Below are 11,149 nucleotides of genomic sequence, written 5' to 3'. Positions count from 1 at the left end.
AAATCACATGGGCTTTATAAGATCAATGCCCTGACCTCATTGGCAAAATATAAACTGAAGATGACTTTAATTTGGGTGCAAGCACTAAACAGTTGGAGCCATTAGGGTCGTCTTTGAATTTCAAAGATTTCCTTCGACATAATCAAGCGGGGTAGCGTATTGCAGCCCTTGCTTAGTCCTATCTTCTGCTGAACCATACCTACACCTAGAAAATATTTTTGTGGCATACCAAGTTTTATTTGATAATTTTGTTGAACCAAAGATAAAATTGCACAAATCTGCTGCACAAGCACTCAAATGATTTGTCTAATATACAGGGGTAAACCCTAAAACGGAAAGGAGGGAGAGACTAAGGAACCGGGAAGTGGCGGACTAATGCAGAACCCTACCACTTGCTAGAAATAAATCAGTTCTATGTTACAAACAGATATGCCCTTTAAATAAATTGTCGTCAAAGAACCCTGGATTTGGTATATTCTGCCAGTGAGATCTTTGCGCCTGAACTTGGTGATAGTTGTGGAATAAATTCTTGATCTTCTAAATCCTGGGAGTGAATGGTTATATCCTGTAACAACATGAACCAAGTCGGTATATTCTGGTAGTCGCAACAATGGCAAGAAAAATGTAAACAAATGCAGGGCAAAACCTGGTATGCATACATTTTTACGTTTTTTGCTCCTAGAGATCCTGATTAATTTAATTAAACCATTATGCCTTAACCAAAGAAACATTAATTGAAATAAATCAGAGTCCAGATTACAATAGTAGCCCATACCTGAGTCTGTATTTGCTGATGTGGTTGTTGATCTTGGGCTACTGCATAGGCTTGGGGCTGGGACATTCTATAGTAGGGCTCTTTGAGATCAAGTTTACATGATGATGTCTGAAGTATACCTCCTTGTTCAGCACCAGGGCCCCACATTTTAGCTGGAGAGTGAAACATAATTTGTTCGTAAACCAGCAAAGCAATCCACAACATTAAAAACAAGTAGACAAAACTGACCTGACAAAGTAAGATTTATTGTGTAACTTTGAGCATTGTGGGCAATCATGTGGAGTCGGCCAGTTATCTCTTGTCCTGCCATCACATAAATTGGCTGAGAGAGAACGCAACGCAGTTGGTACCAGTGGGTTGTTGGTGCACCAGGCGCAGTGGTAAGCCACCTTTGTACAGTACTGTCAATAAGCAGTTCAAAAGCAGTTATAGACCCACAAATTTGCATGGTAAAGAAATCAAGCCCACTGAAAATGCAAAGAATGCATTATTGATTAAGTCAGATGATTACCTCCCATCAAACAACACATCGAACCAGCATGCTAACCCATGCACTCTAGTGCCTACAGCAGCTATAAATCGTAATGGTATGTCAATTTCATACAAGTCCTCTTCACTAATTTTGGTGAAGTCTATCACGTGGGACATTGAAGGAGCCACCAATAATCTTGGATCAAAAGCATCTACCACTGGCTGTATGAAGAATAAAGCAGGATAAATATGCACATCACCAACTTGTAGCAGCCAAAAAAAGTGAGAAGATCCATAACAGTCAAATCAAATGTTAAGCACACAAAAATCTAGAACCTGTGAGTGTTTATCACTCACCACGGCACTTCAGCCCATAGAAAACTAAGGGGTTTAGAAATGCAAATCAATAGAAAAGACAAATCTCAATACCATATGTCCAATTTTATTTTTATTTTTTCATTTAAGAGAGAAGCCTCTTTTTTTTTTTAACAGATATAAACTGATAAGAACAGAAAACATTTTATTTTTAATTTTTTAGCTAAAAGGGCACAAAGTAGTAGTTCGACATCTTACAAAATCATAACAATCTAGTATGGAATGAGGGGTACCAAAATATTAAAGTAGAGCCGTAGAGGGTATGTAGACCCTGAATACTGAAGAGTATGGCAGGAGTTAACCAGATCAGGAAGAATGGGAGATGCACAAGGTGACGTCAAATTTGATTTGGTTTGTCCCATAGAGTTCATTTTGTTTTCACTCAGAAAACAAAGGAGGCAGAATGTACATCATTAGTTCCTCTTTTCTTCAAAAATCTAAAATCATGGAATGTACTCAAGTTTTTACTCTAAACATGCCAAGATGGTTACAAAACCAGAGCATAGCTCCAAGAACCATTCACAACGCACATACTATCCGTTGAAGACAATATAAGCTTGTTCAACAAAATAGAATTACTAAATTACAAAAAATTTTAGAAATGTGCACATACCTGTGAAAAATATCCCCCAAATGCAGATCCATACAAGGGTGTCAAATCAACACCATAATAATTTTGTTGCTGCCAGAAGAGGGCCTGTATATATAGCAAACAAGAACATTAATATACATTTTCTTCTAGGGAAAAAGGTGGGAAACGGATTACACTAAAACAAAAATCTAATAGAACTTTTAGATTAGCTGCATTGTACGCAGCTGGCAGGTTATAAAATTCCTGCATATTTATCTATAATGTCATTGCCTTATAGAAATAGACGGGACATTATGAAGACATACGCACCTTATTTGCAATTTCAACAAATAAATATTCATCACTGAAAGGTGCCATGTGTATCCTACAGATGTAATCAACTTGAATAGATGAGAAAAAGCAATAGAGATAACCATTTTTTTATAGGTGAAAAAAGTAAGTGATATATAAAATATATACTAAATTTGAATGCACAAACACTAGGACCACAAGCAAATGAAATAAAAGAATTGTTGCATAACCCAACCACCCAAGGGTAAAATAACATGACCAGGCAACATAAGTTTGTGTATGTAAATAAACAAATTAATAAAGCAGTTTCAGTGTAAAAGCAAGGTTAAAACTATCATTATCAGTAGCCCAGATATCCCCCCTTATGACGTGTGTCCTGTTGAGTGGTGAATAAACTCTGCTAAACCATATTACCTTCCAATTGTAGGGAACATTTTTCCATTTGGCTGAAGAAACCGATCTCTTGCAATCACATAGGTCTCCAGCATTCTTTCATTGATTAACAAGGTGCCTAAAGCCATACCAAAGAAAACTTTATATTAGATTTACTTCAACAACCCAAAAAAACATGGAGCTTTCAACATGTTATTCTGATCTTAAAGTTTCCAATTTTCTAATCACAACACACCCCTTGGAAAATAAAATGTTGAACCATGGCAGAAGCTTATTAGCATAAGAACTGATGTTAGGGAAATAGAGTGATTGCAAAGGTGAAGGAGTATGAATTTAACATCGAGGAGGGGGTGGACATCCTCTTAAATGGCTTACCCATTGGCTCCGAGATAAGAATATCTGCTTTCTCCGGCAACTCAACCTCCTCAATTTTACCTTTGATTACCTATGTATAGGTCACAGTGTCAGGAAAGAGAATAAGATAATGAGCAATAAGAACATAGAAAGTTACAAATCACATCAAATGTCTCACTGTTATCCTTTGACCCAGGGCAGGGTTCCCAGAAATTAGTTTGCGTGCATATTCTGCCATTTCAGATGCTTCCACAGCATAAACATGTTTAGCACCAGCCTATATGGGGGTAGAAAAGATGGAAGATCATTATTAATTTTTTAAAAATAAAAAAGAAAGAAAGAAAGGAAGTATGCCTGAACCAAATTTGCAAGATTATTATACACAGTTTATGAACTTAATCAATCAAAGAGCAAATCGTACCTGAGCAGCAAATAATGACAATATACCACTACCGGCACCAACATCAACCACCACACGACCAATAAAATCTGCACGGTTTTCAATTACTGCAGCATAATAGGTTCCTGAAAAAAGATGGCCATACCTCATTAACATATTCACTAAACGACTTGCATATTAAACCCAATCTGCCTAACCATACACACCCATAAGAGCAAGTAACTCAATCAATTTTTTACTGCAAACTAATAAAAGTTTGGTAAAAATCAGAATTAAAAAAACTTCCCAACTACAAATTAAAGGGAACATAAGATTAAAATGAGCAAGAAAATTACAGCTCAGTGAACTAACCTGTCCTAACATAATCTTGTAGCATGTTTTGTTGATGTAGCAATTGTCCATAGTAATGGAAATACATTTTAGCAGAAGATGACTCTATTTTATCATCAAACTTGCTTTTGGAAGATGATAATTCTCCATTTGGTGAACGTTTTCCTGGAAGAGTAAACAAAGGAGGAGTAATTGACAGGCATGTAACACTGGACTAAAATGAAACTTCAAGGAGCAAGACAAATTTGAACCAAATTACAACAGAATAATTACAGTTATGCATCTTCATTGACTACTGATCTATTATTTCTTTGGTCAATCCAACCATATACTAAAGTAATATATTAAAACACTCATAAGTAAACTTTGGAAACAGCACCTTGAACAACAAGGTCCTTCCACAGCTCAAATGCATTATGGAAGGCTCTGCTCTCCTCCTCATTTTTAAAATGGATAGTGACTCCCCTTGAATACAATTTCTGGTTCAAAAGGAATAATGTTATGAGAAACAAACATCTGGCAGCACTCTAATAAATCATACAACTATGCTGTACACAAAAATACCAATCGACGTGCAAAACTGAAAATTCACTAAAAGAAATAAATATATATTGGAACCATCGCAGTTTGCCAAGTAAAATCTTCAAAATGGAAAAGAATATACAATACATTATTTCAATTACCTCCTCTTTTCCGGTAACAGAACCTTCGGATATACAAACTGACTGCATGGGCCCTAACTTGAATAGCTGAGGAACACAAAAAAACACACTCAAATCATATTGCATCCCTTAAAGTTTCATAATTTTATAAAGCATTCTCCAAGAAATTAATAATTTAACCGATCATTCGAAGAATGTGTGCATTGCCGTTCATTTAGTCACTGAGAAATTTTTCTGAAGAGAATCAAAATATATTTATGTATAACTGAATCTTAAAACCACACACACAGTAATTGTTCGCTTCGATCAACTAATTTATTCACTTACACAATGCTCGAAAGATTTTTTCTTTCCCTGTGCTTTCTTTTCCTTCACTTTCTCGGCAGCTAAACGAACAACGAAACCAAATATTTTCCTCACTTGCAATGCTTAAATGTTCGTTTTCTTTTCTATTCTTTTTCTTTACTTCCTAAGTAACCAACCAAACAAAAAAAACCAAGTACCAAAACTCCAAGTATGAGAAGCAAACCTGAGCAGGTTGAAGATCGACATTGACAGCAGCAGCGGATTCAGACTCGTCACGAAATCGAATCTCTGCAACACCATTTTCAGAGCTAAACTGAGCAACCGCCGGCGACGAAGCAGAAGAAGAAGAAGAAGACGACGAAGCGAGCTCGGAGAAGGAGGCCAAAGCAAACTCTTGCTGTTTGTGCGCCTTTTTCTCTATGGAGTCCTCCATTATCGTCTTCTCCAACCTCAATCCCAATAATTTACTTATTAATTTATTTAAAAAAAAAAAAACCACCGAAATTATTCAAATTCAATGCTCTGAGAAAATTAGGGTTTCTGTTTAGAAGCTGAAGGTTTTGGAAAAAAAAAAAATTGATAGCCGCCAAGGAAAATAGCTTTGGGCTTTTATAGTGTGCGTAGGCAGCTTGTTTGTTTCTTGAGTGTGTTGTGTTTTAAGCATTTAATGGTTCAGTGAACTATTGAGCGACTTCACTCGCTTCTTCTGGGAAGCACGTGCTGACGTGCTGCTGAGCTAGCTCTTCCTCTTCTTGTATCTATTCGCTTACACCAGAGCTTGGGTATGTTTGCTGACGTGGTGGATTTGTAGGCGTTGATCTATTTGTGGAGCCCATAATGGTTCCTTGCTTGGGTTTAGGCATAGTTTCACTGGCAGTCCAAACTGTAGCTCTTTAGTCTTTACTTTAGCTTTTGGTTGGCCCACATTTAACAGAGTCGCCTTTTGCTTTTGGCCTTTTGGGAGCTTCTTCTTTTGTCAGTGGGGCTATCCATGGGTTGGACCCACCACCACTAAATTAGCTACATTGTATCGGGCCGAGCCAGGAATGCCAGCCCATGTACATAAAATGCAGCAATTAATTACTATATATGGAAAGTTGGAAACATTAGAAATAGAGATGATTATAGAAGGATATCAACGAATTTTTTTATTAAAATCATTAGTGTAAATGTATAATTCTCATTATGATTTACTATAAATAAATTTCCGTCCAATAAACAAGAAAATTGGAATGAAACCAAGACCTATTGTTTTGTGGATACTGGATAGTAAATACTAAGGAAACATATCATGTCGTTCTCGATTAAGATAATCACCATATGTACATCAAGAGTTAATGGTGTAAAATTCTATCAATATTCAATGGTTAAACATAGGTGTATGATGTGTATCACCTTTTGACCAAAAAAAAAACACATATGTGTATCACACGCAATATTTGTATAGTACTTCCCTTGTTGATATTTAAAGAAAGTCTTTTCAATTTTTGTTTAGAATTTTGAACCTAGTGATATAGGCATATAGCTTATTCTTGAGTCCACTCAAAACTCAGTTACTCAAAGAAGAGAGTACAAAACAATTGGTTCCATCTCATGAATTCAACCAACAAAGAAACATGATTCCAAAGTATAAGGAGCTACTATATAGTCTATACAACCTTTTCTGAAGCCAAGAATCAATACAATATTAAGTTGAAGTTTGAAGTTATTTCTAACACAAAAGGATAGTACAACAACAACAACATCATCATGTGAATTACAAATAGAAAGAAAGCTAAAAATGGGCACGTATTATTATTAACTTAAATAAATTAATTAAGCCAAAAAAAAAAAAAGACGTGAAGAAAATCGATCATGAAGATGATGATGATGGCTTGAGAGCTTTGAAAGCAGGGTGAAGCAGCCCAAGCTCATCCTTGACTTCAAGGGGGTTGCTAGTCTCATTCCTAACCCTCTTCACTCTCCTACTCCCCAGCGACTTATGCGTGAACCCGTACATCTGCAACACCTGATTATCCCCAAAATTGTAAGCCCGATCCATCTGCTTCAGGCACCGTTCGACCGGGTAATCCCCGAACTTCCCACACGGTTTGCACCCGACGAAATGGGTCACCAGCGGCCACCGATGATCCCCAAGCCCCGGATGGTAATTTTCCATCATTTCTTCATACCGATCCACCAGAATCCCCCAATAACCGTGAAGATAATACGCGTTTTCTAAATAAACCTTCTCGCCCCACGTGTCCCTCCCTTTGGCGAGTAAATAAACCATGGCGGACTGGTCGTCGGCTTCGAAAACGGGTCGGCCCTTCAGCTCTCGGGTCAGGACCTTACCCGCCTCGTCTCGGATCTTCCCCTTCGGACCCATCGGAGCCCAAGCGTCCAGCAAGTCCAGCGACCACTGGCAATTCCTCAACAGGAAGCTTCCGGTATTCAACCCGATCCAGTTCTTCTGATCGTACACCATCTCGTTCCAGCCATGCATTACGAAGTTTTGGTCCTTGTACCGTTCCCACGGGACTTCGAAAGCCATGTCGGTGAACATGGCGTCACTGTCCATCCACCATAGAAACTCCACCTCTGGATGAGACAAAAGGAGTTTTCGGATCAGCGGCAGCTTCGCCCAAAACCCGGCCATTTCAGCATCCAGAAGCGCCATGTTGTAGAAGATCTCGATCCCGTGAAGCCGGCAGTAGTCGATTTTGTTCTTGATCGATTTCAACAGGTAGTGATCCCCGACCGGGTTCTCGCACGGTTTCGGTGACGACCCGGTAACCAGCAAAACCCGGGGCTTATTGGGTCCGAGAAAGTTCGGGAAACCCGGGTTGTCTTTCAACCACCCGGATCTTTGTTCGTCCCAGTCTGAGATTTTCGGACCCAAGCTGTACGGCTGTTTCGGGTCCCGCTTTTCATCGTCGCCTTCTTCGTCTTTGAGGATTTTCGATATTTCGAAGGTTGCATAATTATTGGACTGGGCCGGGTCGGCGTCGTTCGGGACCGCCTCTTCGAGAACCCGGTGGGGCTCCACGCGCCGGTTGTGCGCGTAGAAATGCTCACGGATTTCGTTTAAGTCTTGTTCGGGGGTTCCGAACTTCCCGGCCCCGATGGTGCCACGTAGGACGACGACGGTTAGGAAGAGGCAGAGAAACGTCACCGTTCCATGGCGGAGCGCCCTCTGGATCTGGCGGACTCGGCGGGGCCCAAATAAGCGTTCCAGCATTCTGACTCGCCCTCGTTGATCCGGAAGGTCGGGAACTCGAGTTTGGTTTTTAGGATTGGGCTTTGGGAGATCTCATTAAAGGTTTGCACTTTGCAGTCTTCAGCTGTCGTTGGTGGGTTACAACCGTAAATACGAAGAAAATTGTGGGTATTTTTTACGGGGTCTGGGGTTTAGAGAAGTGAGATTGAGAAAAGTCGGTGGAGCTGAAGAAAGAACATCGAAAGTCCAGAGTCCATTAGAAGGCGATAATAGATTAATAGGAAACAGAAAGGAAATCAGAAATGTATTCCGACAAGTTTCGGTTTCTTAATAATTTTCTGAAAATTATAATTTTTACGTGTTTATACTTTATTGCACGTCATCACGTTGTAGGGAAAAGATTCGGTGTGGTTGAATCAGTATGTTGACTCGTGGATCCAGCTACTGAGTGGTGAGTCACTGAGACCTGATACTCCGTTTTATTTGAATCCAGCCATTATTTTTCGTAGAAAGTTACACATAAATCATAATTATTTGTCTGTCTATTTCAGTATTTCTAAGAATTTCTATACAATGATTTATTCTATTTTTGTGGGTTTGCTGTATAATTTCTTAAATATTATTGAAAATATTTCTAAATCAAGCCGGTTGAGAGAAAACAACCCTAGTCGCTTGAGAGAAAAAAAAAAAGTAAAAAAAAAAATTTGTAAATGGCAATTAAAAAAAAATCAAAATACTAAGCCGCCATAGATTAGTGATTTAGTTATCTTAGTTTGTCTAGTCTCTTTATTAATCGAGGGCATGTTTATGGTTCATTCATGAACTCTAGTTTAGTTTTGATTTGTTGAGTCCATTTTTTTATTCTTAAAGAGGGTTTGTTGAAGGTTTTGCTCTAACTTATTGTTAATAAAGACAAACTCTGGTTAGTTTTGGATTTTTTTTTTTCATTTGTTTTTCAAGTCCGATGGTTTCAATCTCATTTTGAGAGTGGGTGGTGTGGGTGCAATTGTTCGTAATTTGCACAAAGAGGTTGTGGTCCTCTTGGTCATATTACTTCCTCCGAACAAAAAGATATATTGGTGTTTTTAAGCGAGATTAGGTTTGTCTTGAGTGATGGGTTTTCTTCTATTCTTATGGAGTCCGATGCTCAATTTATCATCTCTCAATTTCATAAGATATAGGAAGATTTAGCCCTTAACATGCATTTTTTGAAAGAAGTTAAGAGAGTTTGAATTCAATCTTCTGAGGCTAGCTGTAATTATGTATCTAGAATTGTAATGAGGCGGCTCATACTTTTGCCCATTTTGCTTTACATTATGGGAATCTTACTAGTTGGGAGGGGAAAGCTCATGTATGGATTTAACAATGACTTCATTCTAATTGTAATTCATTTCAGTTTTCTTCAATAAGAGTATCTTACAATAAAAAAATTATAAATCCACCGATTTATGTAAAACTGTATAAAAAATAATAATTAGGTCTCATCTAGTTTTTATCTAACGAAAAAAAAAAAAAACTAGTTATTTGTCTAATAGTCAATAATAAGTAATATCCCACATTCCTAGTCATTCCTCAAATAAATAAAAATAAGGCTCAATCCAAACTCATTATGAACTTGATCATAGTTTCTCAATCTAAATTCAACCCAAACTTTCTCTAATTAAACTTTGTTATGCAATTAGTTATAGGAGTGTTCAAAATCCAAATATACTCAAACGGGAGCAAGCTAATTCAATTTGATCGGTTTCGATGACTTTGGCGGATTGAATAGGATCTCAAAATTAAAAAACCATCATAATTTGATCGGATGATAAATTTTCATGTAAAAATCTAATGTAATAGTTTTCATACTTCTTTGGTGTTGTAGGCATGTGAAAAAATAGAGAAATAATGCATAATTTTAATTTTTTGATAGCCTTTTGTTTGGTACATAATGTAACAAAACACATTAATTTCTTTAGTATTCAATCTCCATTTCACATATAATTATATTTAAATTTGTGATTACCTTTGATTTGATGATCAATTTTGTACGTTTGTTCTTCATTGATCGAAAAATCGATCATCCAATCCAATATAATATTAATTAGATAGGATCAGATTAGATTCAAATATCATATCAAATTGGAATGTAAAATCTATGATCCAATCTATATTAGATTGGATGTGAATTTGTAAAAAATTAACAATTTTTGAAAACTCTAATTAGTTCAAAAGTGTTGTTAAGGATTTCAAATTTGGATTTTAAATGCATGTAGCAATGTATCATAAATCTATATCAGAACCTACACTAGACTCATTTATTTGCAACAAGTAAAATACTGACATATGCACTGCTACATCATTTGAGAAATAAATTTGAGATCTATAACATTATATTTAGTTTAAAACTTTAAACCGGTTGAAGTTGAATCAAATTACATCCTTAAGCAATATAGAACCAAAAATTAAAAAGAGTTGAACCCACAAATTAAGCGAGGAGGGAGAAGCTTCGAATTGCAGGGATATATCTACATGTATCCCTGCATTTATTCAAATCACATGGCGGACATGGCTTCTCTTTTCGTGTCTGGGTGTGACGTTAACAGGCTAACTAACAGCTAATATCAATTTGAGCTACGAGTTAACAGCTAATAAATATATATATATATATGTTTCATGTGAGAAACAAGTGAACGGCCAACACAAGCCCGTTTGGAATTGGAATTGGAATGAATGAAGACAAAAACAGAGTTTGACCGCACCTAGGAATTGGCAATTTGGCAAACCAAACACTACGTACATACGCGCCTTCACTCACTTTCTATCCTCTTCTCTATGCTATACAGCTAAATTCTAAATTTCTAATCGAAGCTTCTTAGACTTAATGGTTAATTAATTATGCAAGTTGGTCCAGTAATCTTCTCTAGACCTCTAGTTACTTTATATATATATATATATATATGGGAATGCGATGGCCATGCAACACTCTCCTTAGTTTCGTCATTAGATCTAGATCCCC

The 11,149-nt window shown here is 37.2% G+C and overlaps 1 protein-coding gene and 1 pseudogene across 2 annotated transcripts; both read right to left on the bottom strand.

Annotated features, from left to right (window-relative positions):
* Window positions 1–197: 197 nt before the first annotated feature.
* On the bottom strand, window positions 198–5,580 carry LOC147294302 (putative histone-arginine methyltransferase 1.3). Of its 2 annotated transcripts, XM_086231781.1 has the most exons (15): window positions 5,173–5,580; window positions 4,665–4,730; window positions 4,361–4,460; window positions 4,003–4,146; window positions 3,673–3,776; window positions 3,430–3,528; window positions 3,273–3,342; window positions 2,919–3,015; window positions 2,523–2,577; window positions 2,235–2,318; window positions 1,287–1,468; window positions 1,004–1,176; window positions 776–927; window positions 660–687; window positions 198–565 (listed from the first exon to the last, which is right to left on the bottom strand). In XM_086231781.1, the coding sequence occupies exons 1-14, from the start codon at window positions 5,380–5,382 to the stop codon at window positions 679–681; spliced, it is 1,545 nt and encodes a 514-aa protein (XP_086087907.1). In that variant the 5' UTR covers window positions 5,383–5,580; the 3' UTR covers window positions 198–565; window positions 660–678. The 2 variants fall into 2 exon arrangements, with proteins under 2 accessions (XP_086087907.1, XP_086087906.1); XM_086231780.1 differs by lacking the exon at window positions 660–687 and having other exon boundaries at window positions 199–565; window positions 5,173–5,576.
* An 895-nt stretch (window positions 5,581–6,475) lies between these two features.
* Window positions 6,476–8,604, bottom strand: LOC147294301 (xyloglucan 6-xylosyltransferase 2 pseudogene; annotated as a pseudogene).
* Window positions 8,605–11,149: the final 2,545 nt, after the last annotated feature.

This window comes from Dryas octopetala, chromosome 2 (genome assembly GCF_963921425.1).
Source record: "Dryas octopetala chromosome 2, drDryOcto1.1, whole genome shotgun sequence".
NCBI classification, from domain to species: Eukaryota; Viridiplantae; Streptophyta; class Magnoliopsida; order Rosales; family Rosaceae; genus Dryas; species Dryas octopetala.
Note: the sequence above shows the minus strand (reverse complement) of the source record. Positions and strands in the feature narration are given on the sequence as shown.